This window comes from Cryptotermes secundus, unplaced genomic scaffold, assembly GCF_002891405.2.
Source record: "Cryptotermes secundus unplaced genomic scaffold, Csec_1.0 scaffold548, whole genome shotgun sequence".
In the NCBI taxonomy this organism is placed as follows: Eukaryota; Metazoa; Arthropoda; class Insecta; order Blattodea; family Kalotermitidae; genus Cryptotermes; species Cryptotermes secundus.
In genome coordinates this window covers 2,210,350-2,235,440 of record NW_019732380.1, presented here as the reverse complement: position 1 = coordinate 2,235,440, position 25,091 = coordinate 2,210,350, and the positions used below count along the sequence as shown (strand labels likewise).

Here is a 25,091-nt window from a genome sequence, read left to right as displayed (position 1 = left end):
TTCAACAGTTTGTATAAATGTATTTTTTTGCCACCCTAAGTTTTTTTTTGTCTCCAAAACCATCCAAAAAATAACTCAATTGTTGAACATAAAAATATGACCTTTCTGAATCAAAATATAATTGTAGAGAATGATACAAATCGAAAATCCAGTGTTCACTTCTGGACAGTTATTTGGAATGGTTTTCTTCACCACAATGTCCGCAGTCTCTTGGAGCCCATCCAACCTTTTATTCGGCATTGATTCAGAGGGATTTTTGTAAGAGATATGTTCATCTGAATCTGAAATTACCCATCACCTCTATTTGCTAGTAAAGTCTGAAACATGGTTACTTGTTTCTTGTATGCTTTGATAGCATGGCTTAGGTGCACTTCATTTTACAGTCTTTCATTTGATTTCCCACAGATATCATTTGTGACTTGTATTAGAGCAGTCCTTCATTAGTAACCCTAGTGTGTTCTGTGTCAATTTATTCGATCATGTATGGATGGTAGTTGAGATTCTGTAAAGAAACTTTCATCTCCTATCTCTAAAATGTTATTTGTTGTATTTGTAAGCTGTTGGGGAAAAATAGTCTTCAGGTTTAATTACAATAATTTTTATTGATAATATAAACATAATATCCAACAGAAGAGACTATGCACCAGTCCTTCCATGGTTGTTTTTCTTTCTCAGTATATATGAGGAAGTATTGTTATTAGGAAACCTATCAACCTCAAAGACTGTGACAGGCATACGCGTTTTCATCTCCCCCTCTCCTGCAGGCTAAAAATAGCTTTTGGTGTGCTGGCTTGTATGTGTGATATTTTAGAGTTTAGGTATCATAGGTCTGTGCCCAGTGAAAAGGGAAATCCTAGCTTAAAAAATGTGGCCCAAAAAACCAAAATTATGTTTTTATTGAAAATGGCTTAATCTATTTTGATTACTCTTCAGTAGTTATTAAGTCCATCTCCCTAAATAATCTGATGTATTTTGTTACATGCAGTTAATTCCTTAAAGTGATACATGGTTATTCAAACCATGTTCATTTTGATAGCTAAATCAGTGACAGCAGTGTACATTTTCTCAATGGAGAACCTCCATTCATTTCATCTGATAGACATGAACACATTTGGGATGACATACTTATGTAAAGGTACAACTTGAAGGATTTAAACGAAGTATTCAAGAATCATCAGTTGTCAAATGACAGGAGATCATCATACATCTGTACTTTTTCTTTTCTATACCAGATTATATGGAATTTTTGTTAGGAAATCATCTGTTTTCTGAGAAAAGACAATGAATTGTAACCAACATTTGGACATATTTCTTAAGGAGACACCACAGATAGACATGGCAGGTCCTTTCAATTAAAAGACATCTCTTGTTATTAATAATGGAAAAGTGATTAGAATGAAATCATAAATAGGTTTGTGAGAACATTACTGGACCGCCCCTGTGGTCTAGTGGTCAGAGTTCCTGGCTACAGATCTTGAGGCCCAGATTGATTCCCGGTGCTACAACATTTTCTGAGAAGTAGTGGGTCTGAAATGAGGTCCACTCAGCCTCGTGAGGATAATTTATTTGCTAAAGTTCGCACTAACTTCGCTGACAAGTGGCGGTCGCTCAGTCAGTATAGTTTTCTTGCGGACTAAAACCACGGAGTTTAGTTTCAGAGAACATTACTGTTTGAAATAATATCAAATATCTACAAAACATCTTTGTATAATACATTTAAGTCACAATTATGAACATATGCCCAAAAACTGAAAATTCTGTCCCAAATAAAATAGAAATACATATACACAGATACACATTATCATCAGAATCGAAATGGTATTTGAAGATTGTGACAATTCAGTGCAACAGTTCAGTGCTTTGTTGCTAGTGTGGATATGATTAGGAAGGTCAGTGGGCTATAATGTACCACACACAATGCTAAGACGTCCTAATGAAAACTGAGTTTTCTCTAACCTCAAACCAATCTGCCTGTCATTCAATATGAAGATGTATAGGACTCAGTTCAGTGTCTTCAAGAGGTTCTAGAATAGATTATGCCCAGTTTTAGTTTCTGACTTCCATGTATGGTTATTGCCATTGCTTTATTTAAAAGAAATATGTTTGCTAGTACACTCATGCTCAATATTAGTCTCAGTGATGAAACACATCAATGTATCAGCAGGCTTGTGAATTCTGAAATGTTTGCCAGTAACAGAAAACCAGGCGAAAAAGCTATATACTAAAATTTTTCAGACCATATCATTCAAGCCTTTTAAACATCTATCCTAATGTAATTAATTCATTTTAAATGAAATTAATTATGCCATGATTCAGTTATGGGATGTCAAAATGTCATTTTCAGGCTGAATAATCAGAACTGTGGGAGTTCCTTAACTAAACAAACAGTTATACTTGACAACAGATTTCAGAAGAGAATATGTCTTAACTATTCAACCGTCACTAGCTGATATATTAATACAGTCTTGTTTGCTAACAGTCAAAATAATTAAAGTAAATGTTTCAAAACATTAAAAAGATTTATAGGTTGAAAGCACAAAATATCTAGAGTATTTTGGTTTGTATAAAAAAAAGTTGCAACTAAAATAAAGATGAACAAAGCCAATACTTCCTACAACTCAGATGAATTGGTAGAACTTTGAAAAGTGTGGTACACAGATTACTTTAAAAGTGGCCTATAGATGTTATTTATTTCACATTCTTTATTTTTGGACATAAATTTTTATCAAGGAGCAGAAATTGTCAAGATTTATTTCGGTTCCCACTTAAAAATTACTGTAGTGGTGAAGCATTCAAGGAACCTTTGAAAACACCACTTAGATCAGGAAAAGATTCAGTAAGATCTGATTCCCTACCCTTACTAAACAAAGCCTGGGTTAATAAAATGGGATAGGTTAAAAAATTTAGAGCTTTGAGCAAGGCCAACTCTTAAGAAAGAGAACCTCTAAATGGAATAGTCAAATATGTTTTTACTAATTGGAATGGACATGGTGCTTTTGGCTTTATTACATTTGGTTGCAGACTTCAATCCTGCATAGAGTATGGATATTTGTATTTGTGTGTTCATGATTTATCATGATTGGTTACTAATCTCTTCCTTGGGCTTTATACCTATAGAGCTATAAATATTTCAGAAAAACAAAATTCCACAACATCAGAAAAGGCACACAGATTTATTTTTTCAGCATGATAAGGATGTTATTAACCTTTATCACCTGTGTGTCACCCAACTGTGTCAGCACACGCACAGGTCCAGTAGCTTCTGCATCACATTATTTATTTACAATATAAGCCCCATTAACACCATGTTTAAATTTGGCAACCAGCTTCGTAGTGCTGGTATATTTAAATCCCCTGTTCCTAGATGATAAAGGTTAATATGGCATTATTTGGATGTGATCTTATTATTAGCTAACACTGTTTCATTAACCATTCCTCACTACTGGAATATACCAAAATCATTTAAAGTCATTCTTACAGAAGCAACAGAAATAAAACTTGTGCTCCATGATGAAATTGTCACAAAACAGAAAATGTTCCAAAGATAGTATTTATTAATCTCAAATCTTGTCCATGTTAAAAAATTTCAAGTTCTGAATAGATTGTGAAGAAATGATAGATGTTAAGTGTTTCCAAATGCTGCATGTAAGAGGAAAAATGTGTGTATTATGAATTATTATGTGGAGCAAGTAGCAAGGTTTCTTTTTTTCCTTCAGACCTGAATGAGAATTTTGCATGTATACTCCTCTGATGGTTTCCCAACACTGCAATGTATTATATAAGCTCTTTGTTTTCCCCCAAGCTGATTGAAGAAATACAATAAAATAAAGAAGACTTGTACATTGACCACACAATGTTTCAGGGACTGGATTCTGTCTCCATCTTTATAAAGACAGGATGATGGGTAATGTCTAAAAACATAATATTTGTATTAATGTACCATCGTCACAAACTTTTAGGTCTTTTTTTTTTATTTGTTTCATCCTGGTCCATCACACTAACAATATTATAAAAGGTTAATTAATTCTGTCCAGTGTGACTAATGAAGTTTTTTTCCTTTTTAATATTTTATCCTTAACATATTTTGATCTGATAGACCATCTTCAGAAGGATATCAATACAATCAGAAGCCACAATTACAAAATGTTTTGTGAGTATTAATATATACATACAGTGTTATCATAATACAATGAGTACAAAATCTAATGTTTTTAACAACTACAGCGGCTTGTACTAATACAGTAAATAATAGAGCTTGTATTAGTACAAGCCGCTGTAGTTGTTAAAATCATTAGATTTTGTACTCATTGTATTATGGTAACATTGTATGTATATATTAATACTCACAAAACATATTGTAATAGTGGTTTCTACTGATATCCTTCTGAAGAGGGTGTATAAGACCAAAACATGTTAAGGATAAAATATCAAAAAAGAAAAAAAAACTTCCATCAGTCACACTGGACAGAATTAATCAACCTTTTAGATCTTATTTATTAATTTAGATATTTAAATACTGTAATTCAGCGTAAAATTTTATATATGACAAGACTGACAGCAATGGATCCATTGCGACAGTCAGTAATTAACGTAAATGCATTTTACCGTTTATAAATGCCTGATGATGGTCATTAATGACTGAAATCTGTAGCATATAAGCAACATCTTAATAAATTAACTGATTTTATTGATATTTGAGCCTCTCAGTTCTTCAATGAAAGTGTAGAATTGTTGTGATCAGTAGACAAATACATAGCAGGTTCAAACATTCTTAATTCGGCACTGGATGGGGGTATGCAGTCGCATTCAAACGGTGGCCACTTACTACTTGGAGAAAGAGTCCCCGGTACTCACAGAGTAGAAAGATCAGTGGGTCCCAGAGCTGGTCTGAACACAGCAAAGAAGAAAAATTGTGTGAAAATTGAAGCCTGATTCTTCAGTTGTCCTGTCAAGCCCACAACCAAATTGCTACAATGACTAAGCTGCTGAGTGCCTTCCACTGATCGCGGCGTGAGTATATTTTGTATATTTTGGTCATCGTGCAACCATCAGCAGATACACTGCATATATTCAGTTAGTCTTAAAATTACAATTACCTTCTTGTTCCTGTTCCAATCTCTGGCATGATCAAAGTTTGTTGTACTTGGTGGTTTTTGTTTTTTGGTATATTTTTGTGTTCCTTGGTGAATGGACCAGAAGTGATGTACCTGTGATGGTTACATGATAAGCAAAGTGTTATAGCAGTGTAGTGCCACTGACTGTATAGTGACAGGGTTAATGATTAAATAAAAGTCACACAGCTTCAGAGAATTATTAAAGCATTACACAGAGGACAGATGCAATATATAGTATTATTTGGAATGTATATACTGTAACATTACGGCTAAAAGCCAGAATGATGGAGCCTGAGCAGACGTCCATTGCTAGATATCAGCTTGGTAATCGTGTTTCCGCGGCAATGAATATTAACAAATACTATTTTCGGTTACAATGAATAGCAGTGAATGAGTTGTTGCCAGGTAGCAAGTAGTTAAACACAAGATTCCCATGACAACACAAAAGAGTAATGGAACCCTTGGACATGGTGACTTCTAACCAGGCCAAGTTGAAGTTATAAGAGGCAGTGCATTTGTGAATTTGAGGAGGAGAGATCAGTCCAAGATTAGTGAGAGATTTGCAAGACATACTTTCTTCCAGAGTTCAATGTGTGAGCTGTTACAATCAATTGTAAATATAAAGAAGTGCCAGTAAACCCAATAATCAAATCTAGAGTCACGCAACCCCTTACATGTGACAGTTTTCTGAAAAGAACCAACTGATGCACTCGATAGTCGTGTGTATTTGTGTTTATCCTGAAACAGTTAACTGCTGTTTTATGCAAATTAATAATATAATGCATCTGGCTGCATCTGTGTGATACATTTAACCTTTTTCTGAACACAGTGTTTATTCAAACAACTTTTCAGTCAAATAAGAGTGAGTTATGCCCAACATGCATTTAGAAATACACGTAGGTCTTCTTGTAAAGTATCTGTTAACTGTGGTCTGATTTTAATCAAGACTGGAATGCATGGACATATTTTAGTAAAACTCTCCATTTTCAAATTTCATGAAAATCCAATCAGAGCAGTTCTCAAATTGTTTCCTGCTGACAGATGACAGATGGACAGACATTTACAAACACACAACATGCGTAAGTGTTCAAACTGGGCACTAAAAGAGGATAAGACATACAGGCTAGGAAACTATATAAGGTATTTCTGAAATTAAAACTAAACTAAAAATAGAGCATTTATTATTAACTGTCAGTTTATTTGCCCATACATACAAGGAGACATCTTCCTACTGAAACAGTGCAAAAGAACTGTTGTTTCCACCCAAATTTTAATCCCTTTACTGTTAAGCTGGGAACAGTTCTACCAAAGTGGAAAATACTGTTGTATGTTATGGAAAGAACTCTTCCACAAAATATATGTTGCTGTAATGTAAAAAAAAGTGTATGAAATTATTGTTTTATAAACAAAATTAGTTTTAAAGATAAGAAATATATCGATTTGTGAAGATTAACATTGGCTAGATCCAAATTCTGATCGATAAATACGAGCTATCACACAGCCATTCATTTACCATCAGTGGAAAGGCTAAGAGCCAACTACATGGAAACCAACAGAGGCAGCAAGGAAGAGCTACACATTACGTGAAGCCTCTGAGATTAAAGTTCCTGGCCTATACCAAAAAAATTTGTATGAAAAGTCAGGAAATTATACTAATCCACAGATCTCAACTGATTTTGCATTGATATTCACTCTGGTCATGCTCATGATAACATTTCACTTGCAATAAATCCTGCATGCCTTTTCGAGACACATGACACATGAACTTTTCCTTCTACACACCCTGCCTCATCACGACTTCCTACTATTAATTGCTCCCAGACTTCGGGGGTTTTGATGCATAATAAGATCCATGAATGCCATAGTCAGTAGCAGACCCCAACATAAGCTCTCCTTCTCGACACTTGTCCTCATGAGGTACGCTTCTGTCAAGTTTTTATCAACCCTAATAGGGGTGTATACATCAGAAGTTAGGTTCCTGTCGGATGGTTCAGTTGTTGAATTTTTCTGAGTTCCACAGAGAATGTCTAATACCACTGCCTGTGCAGACACCCTCTCTGTCCCAACGAGAATTCCAAACAGACGTGCTGGTAGCTGGGATCGTAAGAAAAACACACGATGTTCATATTGAAATGATGACTCTTCTTCAGACAATGGAGAATCTGCAAGGGCAAGATGTCTGTAATGTATATTTACATGGCTTGTGTTTTATGTCCTCTTAAGATTCACAATGGATAATATTTTCTCAAAAAGGATTACTTTACCTTGCATAAAACATATTTTACATAACCATTTCAAATGATACAAAGATAAGTGGAAAGGTTCTTAAAAACAATTAAAGGTGGGTAAAATTAATATAAAGTGAATCTGAACACTAAAGTGAGGAAACTTTTTAAACGGATGTAATTTAATACTGTGATTATTGATTTGGGATCAGTAAAACTCACCACTAAATGAAAAAAAAAAATGTAAATCAAAGAAATATTAAATGGGCATTCCAGTATATTCTGCAGTTACTGCAAGAAAGTTAATATTTTGAAAAATGTCTCAAATCTATGTAGATCACTAGCTTTCATCCTTCTTTTGGTGAAAATCCTTTAATAAATTAAGACATTCTGCATAAAGTCAGTCGTCTCCCCTTCCTCTGATCTCTTGGGAAAGTGAAAATTAATAGAAATGAGTACCAGGAATCTTTCTGGGGGGTGAGAGGGCGGCTGGCTTGTAAGGCTGACTACACCACCATCTGTGAGCCAACTGTCTAGAAAATGTGGGAGCCTCAATGTCTCACAGCCTGTCACAGGGATAGCTTTACCTTTTTTTTTTCCTTGGCACTACAGCCCCAGTGGGCCTAGGCCTACCTCCATGAACTCCGTTCACTTCGGTTTTTCTCGATCTTACACATACGGTAGGACTCCTTGGGCGAGTGATCAGCTCGTCGCAAGGCCTCTACCTGTAGACAAACACAGAAAAACGCACACAAACATCCATGCCCTGAGTGGGATTCGAACCCACGATCCTGGCTTCCGAGCGAGTGAAGACAGTGCATGCCTTAGACCGCTCGGCTACCGTGACCAGCATAGCTTTACCTTACCTTACCATATATAGAAACATACATGAAAAAGATAATGAACTTGTAGCACATTATTTTCTCAAAACTCGGGGCACATGGTATCCATTTGCTGATATGATCCATAAGATATATTGATACTAAACATGTCACATGACTTTCTAACAGTCATTCATTTAATTGTGATTTTCTCATTAAATTGTGTAGAAAGCACTCAAATTTTCAGAATAAATTTCATTAGGACTTTATTTTCAACTCTAAAGAGGAGCAGGCTTACAAGAATCAAAGTTCATAAGCTGGCTACTGCATAAATTAGTGTGGTTTATTCATGCATGAAAGTGAAATGTTGTATAGAATACATACTGATTATGAGTACTGAGAAGAAGTCTACCAGATCATGTAGCGTCACATCCCAGAAGACAATAGTCTTTACAGTCACCCTCATGAGAACCTCAAATCTCACAGTGTTGAAAATTCCCATACATCAGACAAATGAATCTTGATGTAGTGCTGAAGACTTTTATGATAGTAGCAGAACTATTCCAGATTCAAAAGCAGTTCTGTGTAAAACATTGGTTATAAATAGCTCCAATTTTTAAAAGTGTGAGCTCAATACATCCAGGTTGTACTACCTGAACTGATGGAACAGCAAGCTGATCTGTGTTCTGTCCTGGTGAATGGTGCCATCTCACCTTGACTAAAGATATTCCACATTCTTGTATCCACTACAAAACTATTACATGTTATATTTCGCTAAACTACAAATTAAACTGAAGAGTTCTATTTTCTGGAATATGACAGCATGTAGTCTGCTGAAAGTCAATCGACATTTTGGAGGAACATGTCACCTCCATCTTCAGGGCTGAAGAATATGCCAAGCAAGAACCCAGCATGAAGCAGACAGCAAACAAGACAGAATTCTTCATAACCACTGCTGTGAGTATCTCAAATCCTACATAAAATTGAACTATTATGCTTACTGTTGAGCAAGGCTACCAACATGGCAGTCAGCTGTGATGTCTGCAAGTTGATGGATACAGATGCAGGTGTCTGCTGAAGTGACTGCATGAAACCAACATTATCTTCCATGATAAACACATCTCCCTTGGGCAGTCTTTCACATATACCCTGAACCTGTGAATTAATGTAATCATTAGTGCCTTACACTGTCATAATCAGAATGCAATTTAAGAATAAGCAGGTGATTTATCTTTATTGTATCTCCAGCCTTGTGAGATATGTTAGTTGTGTGGTGACATCATGCAAGTGTCGCAGATACAGAGAGAAATGATATTGTTCTATGCTCTGATGATATTCACCTGGAACAACAACTTTCCTCACTTTCCACTCTCAAAGTGACTATCAGTTCTACTTCCAATACACTGTTTACATCAGAATATGACTAGTAAAGGTAAAGATGTCCCTGTGCTTAACTAATTAAGCACTACACCATGAAGGCATAAGGAGGAGTGTATACAAGGGTTGGAACTTTAATAGTGGCAACTATTTATTTACAACTGATACAAAATAGATGCAAGTTTCGAAGTTTTACTGTCCTTCAATGTAGTCACCAGCATTGTGTACAACCCGTTGCCAGCGATGTGGAAGTCATAAGATACCTTTAGCAGCGCCTGTTATGTTGATAATTTGAATGGAGGGGTCTACTGCCTGAAGAACCTCTGGAACAGTTCTGAAGTGAATGCCACAAAGTGGTTCCTTCATCTTGGGAATCAAGTCGAAGTCACAAGGGCTGGGGAGTATGGTGGATGGTACAGCACTTCCCAGCCCCACTGATCGAACAAACAGGCTCTGGTGCATTCAATCTTTATCCAACTCCGTTGTTCCTGTTTCGAGAACATCGTGACAACACTACATTAGACCGCCAGCTAACACGAGGCACTGTTCTTCTCGTCACTGCTCATGCACGTGATGTGGGAAAGGAGAGTCCATTTGCTCTGAGGTAAGGTAGGTATGTACCTAACGTGTGGTATAAGTGACATTATTTGGTTCCATCGCATGGCATCTCTACAGCAGTGTTGCCACTATTAAAGTTCCAACCCTTGTATATAGACCCACATTTTCTTGACCTTTCCACTAGTTGGAGGTGAGTGGTCAGCTTCATGTCCTGGCCGCTTTACTCAGCATTACACATTTCGAACGTCATGGAATTTGCTTAGTATACTCTGAAACTACAGGGCAATTCAAAATGAAGAAAAAACTTCAAAAATCACAGAAATTAATCTATCCATATAATATTAGTGACAGATACACAATGATAGAGAATCTCTCCACGTTTCTAAATTTACGGCCGCTCAATGTGAGCCCCATGTCACACAGCATATGTCACTCTTGATTCTCTTCTTTCTTCCCAGAACTTAACCAGCATGTCTCTGGTAGCTGGAGATAATGCTTTTCCTTGCAGGTGCAGCCTTTGTATTCCAACTGCTTATACTATGAGGTCTGACAATAAAGTTTATGAACTCATCATGTGCTTGCCATGGCAGCAGTGGACAGAAACCTCAGTATGGTTTGATGACATTGGCATATTCCTGCTTCACAGTTGTGTTGTCGTTGATCTATGGCAGTCTCCTTCTGAGTGGTGTCTATTAGTGTCTGAGTGTGTTTTGGTGTGCCATTGCCAACAACTCATGGATCTTACATCACAGCAATACACCTGCTCACACGGCACTGTCTGTGAGGGAGTTTTTAGCTAGTAAACAAATAACTGTGCTGGAACACCCTCCCTATTCACCAGATCTAAACCCCAGTGACTTTTTTTTGTTCCAAAAGAAATATTGAAAGAAAGGGATTTTGATGACATCAGGACATCAGGAGTAATACGACAGCAGCTCTGAAGGGCATTCTACAAAACCAATCCAAAACTGTTTTGAAGGGTGGACTAGGCATTGGCATCGGTGCATAGCTTCCCAGTGGGAGTACTTTGAAGGTGATCACAGTGATAGTCAGCAATGAGGTATGTAGCACTTTTACCATGATGAGCTCATGAAATTTATTATCAGACCATTACATATAGATCGACTTTCATCATGACTGATCCTTCTAGTAACATTTATGAAATTCTTAGCATGCACTTGAGATAATTCTTCTTTGCAAACTGAATCACACAGAATGCTTTTGCCTTTGTAGATGCCATTCTGATGTCAGTAACATGAATACTAGACAAAAATATAACTTCCACCTACCCTCATCAACTTTATCAGTATATCAAAAAGGAGTCTACTTTACTGGCATAAAAGTGTTCAACAATCTGCCACAAAGTATTAAAAACTTGGGCAATGATACTAAAAAGTTTAAATCAGAGTTAAAGAATTATCTACATGCTCATTCCTTCTACTCTTTAGATGAATACTTCAATGTAAATAGAGAATGATGTAAAATTAAGTTATATTAATTTTTAAGCTAAAATTGCCTGTACTTATGTATGTAACCTTTTGACATGTTCTGTATCCAAAGGTACTAACCTGCTTAGGATTTATAGAATGTAAATAAATTCAATTCAATTCAATTCAATACCACGTGTGCCTCTAGTGGATGGGAAGAGAATCACCTTCACAGATGTTATTAGGAAAAGGACTAGCTATCAGTACATATGAAATCACTGTGAAATGAAACAGTCCTATATATAATACATGTGTATGGGTGACTAATAAGATGTGAGTTTGGATTGATGAATAGATTTATTAACACCTGTTAAAATCCCTTGTAATCACAATAAATAAAAGTTCTATTGCTAATCCACCCACTGCACAAATCACTAGGACACGCTAAGTCTTCACTGGTCATATCCTGGCAACAGATTTATAATGGTCTCATTGTAACTATAGTACACATAAAATTTTCTTTTCACATGCTAATTTTTCTCTTCACGGGTTGACTTTCAACCGACAACTGAATTCTTTTCTCACAGCCTTTTTCCAGTATAGAATTCAGTCTCAACTGAACTATGAATGATTGTTGGCTTCTTGTTATAAAGTATCAGGTTGGACAACAGCATAGAAAACACATGTTGCCCAGCAATGGATATGTGTAAACCACACAGAAAACATCTCTTGCGACACAAGTTCTATTGTTGTGCATGTATACTGTGGGCGCTGCTTAGAAATGGGTATACTCTATTGTTGGTTGAGTATTTGTTGCAGGATTGTTTCCTAAGGCATTCCCTAGCAAGGGGTCTACATGTCACAGTATTAATATCTTAAAGTGTTTCCTTCATTTTGTTTAGCCTGTTACCTTGTTTCTGGAGATATGCATAAGTTAACTGTTAGCCAGGATTTAATTAACAGCTATAAAAATAACTCACTTTTGACATATGAAACTTACAATTTGAAACAAAGATGTGACATGCAATTTCCTGTTACCAAATTCAAGATTGTAGAGATCCCACTGAAGTAATTTACCACTGCAATCAATGTGGGCCCATGTTAAGGTACCGACACCAATATGAATTCCCACAGCACTCTCCACGGTCTGCACAATAAAAGAAGACAATTAATCAGAATTGTGGGGCAGTGCTTAAATTCTTATTTGTGATCAGTAGGGCTCGGATTTCTATGACATCATATTTTTATCCTGGCATCTTTTCACATGTATAATTAAATATAAACACATTTCTGACTCTTGTGATTCAGAATTGTGGGGCAGTGCTTAAATTCTTATTTGTGATCAGTAGGGCTCGGATTTCTATGACATCATATTTTTATCCTGGCATCTTTTCACATGTATAATTAAATATAAACACATTTCTGACTCTTGTGAACATGAAAATACGGTTTTTATTGGTCATATAAATGCATATTTGAACCATATTTTAGCTTTAGGTCATATTTGGGCCCGAAGTGATATAAAATCATATTTTTGGTCATATTTTAGGCGAGTTGCACTTATTGCTCAGAAATATATTTGCAAGTATTGGCAATGATGTTATTTGGAACTTCATTTCTTAGCAATATTTGGCCTTGTGTAACGGGATTTGAAGGAATACTGTACAGTGTGAACGGTAACGGTTCTTGACCTGGCGTAGAATCAACCACTTTGAAAAGAGAAATTGCCACCTCTGCCTCTGTCTGTCTGTCTGTCTGTCTGTGTCTCTTTTTCTCCTCCACTGCAGTGATACCTGAAGTCCAGTTTGTTTCTTGCATATTGGTGAAAAATTTTTCCATCTACAAAGCAGTAAATTTCTACCCTCTCCCCAAACCCATCCAATACAGTACTGTATTCATAACTTCAGTTGTTCAGTATAGTTTCAAGATGCCTAAAGTCAAGTGCTCTAATAGCGTGAAGTTGCATGGTTTTATTAAAGAGTTTGGTGACAAATATTTTAGTGCTGTCGGAGAAATTTTATTTTGCAAAATGTGTGAAGTGAAAGTTACGGCAGACAAACGTTTTACGGTGCAACAACACTGCAATACAGCTAAACATAGAAGCTGTGTAAACAGAGAAATTACCACGGAAAGTAGACAGCGATTGTTGTTTGAAAAGTCATCCTCCAGTTCACCGAAATCAGGAAATGCTTCCGAGTTTTCAAAGGATCTTTGTACTATGATGGTTTCATCAAATATTCCATTACATAAAGTAGATACACCTAGTTTCCGAAACTTCCTAAAAAAATATACAACTCATCCCATTCCGACCGAATCCACATTAAGAAAGAACTATCTCACTTCCTGTTACCATCAATAAAATAAGAAACTGTGTCGGAAATAATAAAATATGGGTGTCTATCGACGAAACTACCGACATAAGTGGTAGATTTGTAGCGAATGTTGTTGGTATACTGAAAGATGACCAGCCTCGAGATATATTCCTATTGGCATGTGAGGTGTTGGAAAAAGTGAATAATTCTTCCATTGCTGTTGTTTTCGACAATGCGATGAATTTGCTGTGGCCAAATAAGGTAGAACGAGAGAATGTGCTCCTCTTCTTAACGGATGCCGCTCCATATATGGTAAAGGCAGCAAAGGGACTTCAGGTACTGTATCCCAAAATGATTCATGCAACGTGTCTCGCACATGCTCTGCATAGGGTAGCAGAAGAGGTGCGAGAGAGCTACTTTGATGTAGATAAATTAATAGCAAATGGGAAGAAAATTTTTGTTAAGGCTCCACTTCGATTGCAGAAGTTTAAAGAAGAGGCTCCATCACTACCCCTTCCCCCTAAGCCTATTCTAACACGATGGGGGACTTGGCTCGATGCTGCAGATTATTATTGCACACACTATAGTGTGATTGAAAATATCTTCATGAAGTTTGACAGAGATGATTCATCTTCAATTCGAACTGTACAAAATTTGTTTTCATCTCACCACGTCAAGAAATCTAGCGTACATAAAATCAAATTTCAGTGTGATATCAAAATCCATCATTAGACTTGAAGCTGTGGGCATGCAACTGTGCAATGCATTACAAATTGTTAAGAAAGTTGAAAGTGAACTACATCAAGCACAGGGCGAAGTTGCTTTGAAAATTAGTGCAAAATTACAAAATGTACTCCAACGAAATCCTGGATATTCAACACTGTGTGCAATTTCTGACATTCTTTGTGGCAAAGAAGTTGAATTTGACAACAGCGAATTAGAACTTGACACAAGTGATTTGACTTGTTTCAAGTAGCCCCTGTGACATCTTGTGACGTAGAAAGGAGTTTCTCCAAATACAAGGCCATTGTTAGTGACAATCGGAGGTCCTTCAAGTTCGAGAATTTGAAAATGCATGTTGTCATTCAGTGCAACTCTACTGAAAAGGAAGATTAAGGTACCGTACAAATTATTTGCCTGCAACTATTAGCACACTTTAGTTTACTTTTCACGCTAAAATAAACAATACTTTCGTTCATGTTTTCTCTTTACGGGGTCAGCATTGTGTTGTGATGGATGCTTCATGGCTTAAAGACATTTATTCTGAAAAAATAACTTTGTACACTTTTCAATAAAACGCCATTCAGCTTTTCTCTTTATGGGGTCAGCAATGTGCTGTGATCGATGCTTCAGAGCTTAGAGATATTTATTCAGGACAAAATAACTTTGTAAACTTCTTAATAAATTGCCATTCTTAGGAATTTTTGTTAAATATTTACTTATTTTTTGTGGGCCATTCTGTCATATTTTGCCATTTTTAGGGCATAAATGCATGCATATTTTCAAAGATTTTAGGTCATAGAAATCTGAGCCGTAGTGATCAGACATTGTACATTTTAGAGTCTACACCTCTGCTGATAGTTTGCTTAATGAATTCCATTTCTTTTAAATATAGTGATTCCATTATCAGTTAAGCAGTCTGTGTTGTATTTTTGTGAAAAATATGTTGCTCTTAACAACCATTACACGAACTTACACCTCTTCTTCCAGGGATACAACAAATGTATCAGTACATCATTTTTACTTCTATTGCAAATAGTCCACAATAGGAATTGAATCGTTAAGTTGAAAACACTAATATATTTTCAACATGAAGCTGTCCAAGTGACTAAATGCAATGAAATCCTCTCAGGCAATCAGCCACTTTATTGAGAACAAAACTTCACTTCAGCAACTGTCACTGCTGCCATCATCATGGATAATGATGTAATTGAACGGATCAGAACAGTTAATACACAACATTGTAATAAAGTTGTTAATGTTATATTTTTTATTGACATTTTTCACTGAGAAGATTATGAAGACAGCTCTGATCGTTTTTTTAATGATTAAAGTTTCTGAGAAAAACCATTAAAACCCTCACTCTAAGACTTATGACTCTGTCGAATGTTTATTGCATGACACTCCTGTTGGTATCCTTGATGGTAAGAAAGTAAAAAGTACAAAGAAGATGTAGCCTAAAGTGGTATGATATTCATACCAAGTTCAGTGAAAAACTCACAAACTGGTATAAAGAGACATAATTTTCATACTAAGTTTTAAGAAAATCTGTCAGTTTGTTCAAAAGTTATTAGAGAAGAAATATATATGTATGGACACATATACATGCTTATTTTACTTATAAAGAAGTACAAAAAAAATATCTCTCTTGCACACAAACTGATTGCCCCATACGAGCTTCATGTAACATACAACTGATTTCTGTAAAATTTTGCCAAAAATCTGTACTGATGTTTGAAATGTTAAACATTTTGAAACCACAAATAAATGTGAGAATATGTTTTTGGACATTATCCATCATCTTGTCTATTTTTAAAAAAACCGTCCTTTTTGTTTTAAAAACACAACCTTTCGGAGACTGGATTCTGTCCCCATCCTCAGGTAAAACCTACTCCGTTGGGTCCAATAGACAGAGCTAGCCCCTATCTCCGGAGATAGAATCCAGTCTCCGAAATGTTGTTTTTTTAAAAGAAACAGGACGGTTTTTTAAAAATAGACAACATGATGGATAATGTCCAAAAACATATTACGTGTAGCAATTTACCATTGTCATATACTTTTAGATCTTAAACGTGAGAATGATGTTGATACAAAATTATAAAATGGAATGAAACATCCTTCTGCTCTTCCATTTTCTTACAGTGACTGTACATTCTGTTCATAATCCAAAAATACCCAAATCATGATATATTATTAATGCTATTTTGTTTTTATTGTTAACTATATTAAACTCTCACTATTTTCTGGTCGAACTGAAGTGTTGGGGTTAGCATCTGGCTTCTTCTGTTCTTGGGTGATGTCACCTTTTTCTTTGCTTGAGCCATCTCTACTGGGGTTTCCATTTCAGATCCAGAAATTTGTTTCAATATACTGTCACACAGTCTTTCCAGTACCTTTACTCCCAAACCATCCACCTCAAGAACATCATCTAATGTGCCAAATTGGCCATGTTTACGCCGAAACCGCTGTAAGCTATTTACACGATATTTGCTGACATTAAACCTAAAACAAGTTTAACAGTGTTATTTATATTATGAAACTAATGAGTTCAAACATTACAAAAGCTCTTTAGAATTCAGAGTGTGTGAATTTTCACCTGTCATTATAAAATGATAAACTACAGAATGAAGACAAATATCCATATATGTATATGTGGTGCAATCCAAAAGTTTCCAAAATATATTAATAAAAACTATTACATCTTACCTACATCTTATTCTGCACCATCACCTTCAAAGTAGTCCCCTTGGGAGCGCATACACCGATCCCAGTGTTTCTGCCACTTTTCAAATGCATCCTGGAAGTCTTTCTTTGTTAGGGTGTTTAGTACCGTCTGCATTTCCACTTGAACTTCCTCAACTCTATCAAATCTTCGCCCCTTCAACTTGATTTTCATCTAGGGGAAGAGAAAGAAGTCGCATGGAGCTAAGTCTGGCGAGTACAGTGGGTGGGGAACAACTGCCATCTTGTTTCTAGCCAAAAATTCCTGCACAATGTAAGCCGTATGCGGTCGTGCGTTGTTATGGTGGAGTACCCAGTCATTCATGCGCCACTTCTCCGGACGTTTTCTCCTCATGTCCTCCCTCAAACGCCTTAGAACATCGCGATAGAACTCTTTATTGACTGTCTGACCAGGAGGGACAAACTCCTTATGAACAATCCCGTCAATATCAAAAAAACAGATCAACATGGACTTAATGTTGCTCTTGACTTGTTGAGCTCTTTTTGGCCGAGGTGAAGAAGAGCTCTTCCATTGCGACGATTGCTACTGCCTTTCAGGGTCGTAGCCATAAACCCAACTTTCGTCACCAGTGACAACCTTCGAGAGAAAGTTTGGATCCTCTTGAAGCTGTTGCTGAAGTTCCCTGCAGACTTCCAAGTGATGCTGCTTCTGTTCATTTTGCAGCAGTCATGTCACAAACTTTGTCGCAATCCTCCTCACGTTCAGTTCCTCTGACAAAATTCGTTGACATGTACCATAACTTAGTCCCCAGGTGTTACAGAGGTCTCGGATGGTCAGTCTACGATCTTGCAGAATCAGATCCCTAACTTTCGCGACATTTTCTGGTGTTTTGCCAGTTGACAGCCGTCCCGAACGATCGTCATCATCAGTCAATGTTCGGCCATTTTTAAAACGCTTATACCAGTCGTAAGTTTGTGTCTGGTCTAAACTGTTGTCACCAAAAGCTTGCTTCAACATTTGGTGTCTTTCTGCAGCGGTTTTCCCAAGTTTGAAACAAAACTTTATACAGACACGCTGCTCCCTCAGGTCAGCCATCGCAAAACCGCAGACTCACGGAAACACAACAATGTAAATACGTTCACCAACAATAAACCCAACCACTCAACTCGACGCCGCTTGCCACACTGATTCAAGAAGGATGTGTGAGGAGACATCTAGCAGTATTTCGATGTACTCATAACCATTCACGCGCAAAATTCAAATTTCGGAAACTTTTGGATTGCCCCACGTACATTTGAGGCATCTTATGAATAGATTCTAAAGGGTTTGGTGGATGACACACACAATATCTGGGGTTTTGGACTTTCTCCATCATCTGGAATTCTAGGCAATAGAGGACATGTTTCAGAAACTGGATCTCACCTGAAGACAGAAAGAGATCCAGTTTCCAAAATGACATGTCCTCTATTACCTAGAATTCCAGACAATGGAAAAAGTCCAAAACCCCAGTAATTGTGTGTGACATCTTATGAAATTGCAGTGGACTTTCCTCTGATATATTTCACATTATACCTGTAATAAATTCTTCAGATTACTCATGACTCCAGGAGTACAGCTTTATTTAACTAGGATTCATACGGAGCACACAGCTTTCCTATGCTGTGATGGAAATAAGCGTTTTCTTTTTTCGAAATAAGGTTATGTACGTAGAGTTCTTTTGTCATCATTGCTTTCTACCACTCTGTGTACACTACATATAATTATAAATCTTCTTATGGGGATTTCATATGGTACTGACTAAATATTATGTTGGATAATTTTTTATGAACCAGAGAAATATTCTATAATTGGTTTAAGTAGGAAAGGTATATTGAAAAATACATGAAATTTTTCAACAAAATTTAGTGTGTAATGTAGAACTGAGTAAAGGAACAGTTGTAGCCCCCCACCCCGCACAAAAAAACAGACTTACGGGGAAGGCCCTAAGGTATGTATGAATGAGTGAATGAATGTATAAGGGGTGGGCTTTCTTTGCCCTTGCACCCTTGTAACTTCACCTCAACAGATTCAGATATTGAAATTTGTGTTTTTTTTGGTAGGAATGAAATAGGCTTATGTGTAACTGATAAATATTTACAGAAACGTAACTGAAAGTTTAACATAGATAAAGACATACATGCCAATAAATGTTCTTACCAAATTACAGTTTTCCATACACACAGTTCATGAAAGGCTGGACAAGCCAAGTGCTAAATATGCCTACTTGGGATTATTCATTCAGCAATGTTCTATAGAATTAACCACTAGAAAATATTTCAGACACTGTATAAAAGTAAAGTAAAAAGTAAAGCTATCCCTGTAACAGGCCGTGAAGGCCCACAGGGTTGTGAGACGTTGAAGGTCCCACATTATCTAGACAATCTGCTCAAAGATGGCGGTATAACTCTCTTTTTTTTTTATGTTTATGCTTTGCATCCTGTCGTGAATATACAGTCAAGGTTTCTGTCTATCACACATGTATATGAAACTGTTCAGTATCATGATAATACAGAAATACAATCTAAGTGCGAAGTTTTTTGATTATGTTGTGAAATAGTGTTTAAGACTATCATTTTGAACTTTGTCCATTATCCCAGTTTATAACACACTAGGTTTTGAAAGTTTCCTTTATTTCTTTCATCATGGTACAATGAAAATAAGAGTCCTGTAACTTTCCAGTGTTACATAATGAGATAGGTCACTGTCTGTTGATGATATAACCTCAAAGAAGTTTTAGTCGCAATCTAACTGGATTTATGACTGTATGTCAACCTAGTCAAATTAGGTTTGATTTATGCTTGTATAATATAAATAAGTTTGGTTACACTGACTGAAAAAGCAATAAACACATTAGACTACTTCACAAAGGTAAAACACTTCATAATAAAAACAACAATGAATTCCAGTTCAAAGTAATTCTTCATACTCATAGATACATAGAAAGTGGAAAAGTGATAAAGAAATTAATCTGACAAATTTAATTTGTCATAAAATATTTGAGAAAACATCTGTTACCTGCACATTTCTTCTGCACTGGATTCATTAAGTACCTGTAATATCTGTTTCTGTTCTTCACTGTTATAGCGAGAGTGGTGAAGGTCAGAGAATTGCCTGATCTGCCCAATATGTACTCTGTAAAATATAGTCTGAGAACAAGCCTGTAAAAAAACAAATATTGACAATGAGGCTCTCATATGATCTTGAAGCTAAAAGCCTCCCACATACCATAACCCAGGTCATTTCATGATATTTATGTTAGGTTGGCTTATCATCAAATAAACCTACTGTAACCAGCCTTTAAAGCCGGTCACGGTAGCTGAGCGGTCTAAGGCAAGCACTGTCTTCGCTCGCTCGGAAGCCGGGATCGTGGGTTCAAATCCCACTCAGGGCATGGATGTTTGTGTGCGTTTTTCTGTGTTTGTGTACAGGTAGAGGCCTTGCGATGAGCTGATCACCCGCCCAAGGAGTCCTACCATATGTCTAAGATCTAGAAAAACCGAAGTGAACCGAGAAGTTCAAGGAGGTAGGCCTAAGCCCACTGGGGCTGTAGTGCCAAGGAAAAAAAAAAAAGGAGATAAGCATGGATAATTGGCAAAATGATAACTGACAGAGGAAAACTTAAGTTCTCTGAGAGAAACCTGCTCCAGGACCACTTCACTCACCAGAAACCTCACATGAATTATCCTGTGATTGAAATGTGGTTAATACTGCTTAGAACACTATCAGAAAAAAAAATCTCTCCTGAGCTACTTGAATCCAATTTCTTTCAGATACATTTCAATATTTTATTCTATCTATATCAAGTTCTCTGGTTAAAGTTTGCTTTTTAAGTATTTCTCATCTTCTTATGCATGCTACATGTCTTACCAATTTCTTCCAAATATATGGTGATGAGTACAAATTATATGAAGCATTTCATTCTATAATTGTCTCCATACTAGTGTTGCCTTTTCTCTGTTACAAAAATAAGATTTTGTTCTCAAACACCCTCAATCCATGTTCCTCCCTTCAGGTGAGAGACCAAGTTTTCCATCAATATAGAACAGGTAGAAATATATTTTTATTTTATTTTAATCTTCAGATGAACCATACTTTTAACTTTTTATATTCATGATTTGGCTTTACTGTAGCATTATGACTCCTAATGAATCTATCATAGAATTCTTTGCTGTTACCTCAGTATTTCCTTAACTTCAATGTGGAGATATGATTTAATATTATGTCAAATGCAAGTAAAATATTTCAGAATGAGACAGTATCATTAATCGCACTGTATCACATATCAGGATGTCAGTGTCATTAAATAAACAACCAACATCTCAGGAACATACTTTAAAGCTATGATCCTTATGTCTGTTTTGCTCACTAACTGTTCTGACTTAGTTACACTGTTCACTGACAGATGTCAATAGTTTAGATAGTGGTTAAAGATCCAATGGCTGTAACTGGTAAGACTGGCAGTGTACAGTGCATTATAACAGGATACATTTCATGTATCAGTAGGTATACTCCAGTACACCTATACACACAGGAAATTTATATTGTTTATTACACATATTTCCTCTGTATTACTGATTACACCATTTGACTGAAATATTCATATTCATATTTAATGTGTCTTCCAGAGATTTATGTACATAGATATAGAATCTGTCATCGTTTATACCAGATAAGAAAATAAGAGGTTTAGTCATACAATATAAATCTGACTGGATATCACGAAGTAAAAAACATTCATATGCATCTATGATAGACCATATATAATGTATCACTCACTATGCAAGGTAACACTATTGACTATACAATGTAAATCCGACTGTACGTCCATTTCACAATAACAATCATTTATGTACAAAATATAAAACAAGCACATACATCTACAATAGGCCACATATAATATATCACTCTTATCATCATAATACATGGCTTCAATATAAAATTTTATTGTTTTAATCCTATTTCTAGTTATGTTTCAATTCAAAAAATTCATCAATGGTATAAAAGGAATTCTGTAATAAGAATGTTAACTTAGATTTAAAACTCTTCATGCCGTTAAATACTCTTTAAGTATACAATCATAAACTTAGTCCTTTTATTTTATGGGGTAATCTATATAGCCTAAATTAGACCAGAATTCAATTTGCTTTCCCCCCCCCCAGTGGGTTGGGACTAAGTCCCTTGTACTGCAGCCGCCCCAGATGATATGTGAGAGTGATTGTGGAGCAATTGGTGGAATGAAGATTGGCAGGGGAAACTGAAGTACTCTGAGAAAACCTGCACCACCGCCACTTTGTCCACCACAAATCCCACTTGATTGCTTGATGTTAGTAAAGATACTAAGTACCAATGTGCCACCAAGTGCAGTTATTCCACATCAATTTCTATTTAAAGGATTTAATTTTGGACCATATATGTTTAATATAAATAAATGTTTTCTTCAGGTGGAGGTCAAAATATAATTTGTCAACAGATTTACTATTTTTCTTGCGACAGTTTGAGTGGATTATATTATTTTGAATAAGATTTATTTATCACAACTTTATATTCTATTAGATGTACTATTTCTGTATTAGCCATAGATTTTGTTTCCCTCAAATGGGCCTAGAAATCAGTGTGGTTTAGAAAAAAATATTTAATTTCTCCTTCCTAAAACATTATGCGTTACATACACCAGGAAATAAGGTATATTTCGTGGCATTTGATCACAGAAATAAAGTTATCTTATATATTCAAATATATTTCTTTGATTCTAGTTATTCCAATTTCTCATGAATGTTAAAATGGGGAAAATTAGAGCTGCCAGGTCTACATGAACCTTGTGATACCTTCTTTGATACTTTGAATACTACACTAACTTGTTAGGAAGCAGGACGGCGAGAACATGGGCAGTGTGTTACAGGTTTTATTGGTGCCATCTTATGATGGATGATGACATATAAAACTTCAAGCTTTCATGGTGACTGAATGCAAAGAATCTTCTTGGATTATCAGACATGTAGAATTAATGTCTATTTTGGAGTCTGTCTCTGCCTCACTAACTACATCTTGACATAGCTGACTGCCTCAGGCGACTTCATCAAACAGTTCAGAATTCATTAGATCACAGTGACTTGTATAGTAGGACTTCTTAACCAAGGATCTTGGATGCATGCATGAGCTTGAGGTTCATCAGATGCAAAGGCATCATCTAGAAAGGCAATAAAAGAAGAAATTCTCAGAAAAATGTAGCCAGTTATCTTGTTTCTACCAGTCAACCAAAACTTTGTACTTCAAATCTCATTTTGAAGAACATGTGCAGTAAGGAGAGGGTACGTTCATTGGGAAGAAAGGATGTTGTATATTTTGTAGCTTCTGCTTTTCTTCGGCAGCAACTTTTGTAAGGTCTTCATTGTCGACAACCTCCAAGCAGAGCACCTTTAATTCTACTGAAAATTTTCACTACTTGGCATATGGATGAAGAGTTCTTTGACCTTCCTAACGCTGTGGGATCAAATAGATAATTACTGGATATAATAACCAAAAATATCACCAGCATCCACAATTTACGGCAGCAGTTCATATACTCTTTTCATCACAGCCTCCCTTGGTGTGAATAAAATAAGGTTTCTGGGAAATAATTTATAAAAGTGACTTTAAGTGTCACTAGAACTTGTTAAAAAAATAACTACTAATGAACCTAAATTTTACCTATGCAGTATTTTCTCATTAAAGTGAATGTAATTTAAAACTGACTTTTAGTATTAAAATTAAGAATCTGTTTTCGGCGGTGCCTGGAAAATCTTCACGCTAGCACTTCGGGAGACGCTAATTTATGGGGCTGCATCACCAATTAAATGTCTAAAATGTTGTTCCCAGCACACAAGTTCTGGCATCCGTCATGTTTGTAGTGACTGGGAAATTAAAAGTACGGCTCCGCATTGCTGTAGTGTACACAGTTCCAAAAACCTCGGTCAGTTGGTTCAGACGTTGAAGGGGGGGGGGGCACAAACACACGAACACACAGAAAATACAGTGATTAAATAAGCCTACTTTGTTCCGTTAAGAAAAAAGTAGGCGAAAAAACTGTCGAACTTTCGAACATAACAGAACTAACTGGCATAATCCCATATCTGATGGTCACAATAAAATGGCTTACTTTAAAAATATGCAGAATCTGATGTGAGCGTAAAACATTCTGTATTGCATTCATCAGATAACTGGGAATTCCTTTCGGTTAATAACTGTTTCAAAGGACCCACGACAAACACTAAAACTATTTCAGATCAGCTGTTCAGCTACTTTCCGGTAAATCGATTCAGCCTGGATCAGGTTACGAAGTATCGATATGAGAGACGTCGACATGGTCGACATTCTATAGCTGAGGTCTTTCAAGATGGGTCTACAGTTAAGACTCGAAGTATGAAATATGCGTAAAGAATATGTAAGTGCTGTAGTCTATGAAAATACAAAAGGTCAATTTGGTATATCAATATTATATTGTATTAGTGAATTATGTTATAAATATTGAGGAATGATCTTTGGAGCTTCTCGCTTTACCATTACATATAGGTAGCCATTTTGAATGATTTCTAGAAAGAGAATGTGCTTCAAAGTATTGTTTTTCCTCTCGAAATCACGTCATTTTTTGTGTATATGAACAGTAACCGGGCCATTTTCACAAAGAAAACATCAGCAAACTAATATTACTTAACCAACAATTCGACAGCCACGATATATACAACTAACTTTCCCCATGCAAATTTTTATCAGGATGCTTGGCTTTGATTATAGAATCATGTAATATTAAGACGAAGTTTCTTTTCATTGATAATACCT

General features: G+C 36.1%; 1 protein-coding gene across 1 annotated transcript; it reads right to left on the bottom strand.

Annotated features, from left to right (window-relative positions):
* Nucleotides 1-6,278: 6,278 nt before the first annotated feature.
* Nucleotides 6,279-24,575, bottom strand: LOC111867631. Its single transcript, XM_023857639.2, has 6 exons — nucleotides 24,412-24,575; nucleotides 20,292-20,434; nucleotides 16,792-17,056; nucleotides 12,523-12,669; nucleotides 9,162-9,315; nucleotides 6,279-7,276 (listed from the first exon to the last, which is right to left on the bottom strand). The coding sequence occupies exons 1-6, from the start codon at nucleotides 24,463-24,465 to the stop codon at nucleotides 6,906-6,908; spliced, it is 1,134 nt and encodes a 377-aa protein (XP_023713407.1). The 5' UTR covers nucleotides 24,466-24,575; the 3' UTR covers nucleotides 6,279-6,905.
* Between the last annotated feature and the right edge of the window lie 516 nt (nucleotides 24,576-25,091).

Excerpts from the sequence above, each read along its gene's own strand:
- LOC111867631 (XM_023857639.2), bottom strand. The coding sequence starts at position 24,465 with ATGAATGCAATACAGAATGTTTTACGCTCACATCAGATTCTGCATATT. Across the intron at positions 17,057-20,291 it reads AGTGCAGAAGAAATGTGCAG|GTTTAATGTCAGCAAATATC; the intron begins GTAACAGATGTT and ends AACTTGTTTTAG. Across the intron at positions 9,316-12,522 it reads TCACATCTTTGTTTCAAATT|GTTCAGGGTATATGTGAAAG; the intron begins GTAAGTTTCATA and ends ATTAATTCACAG.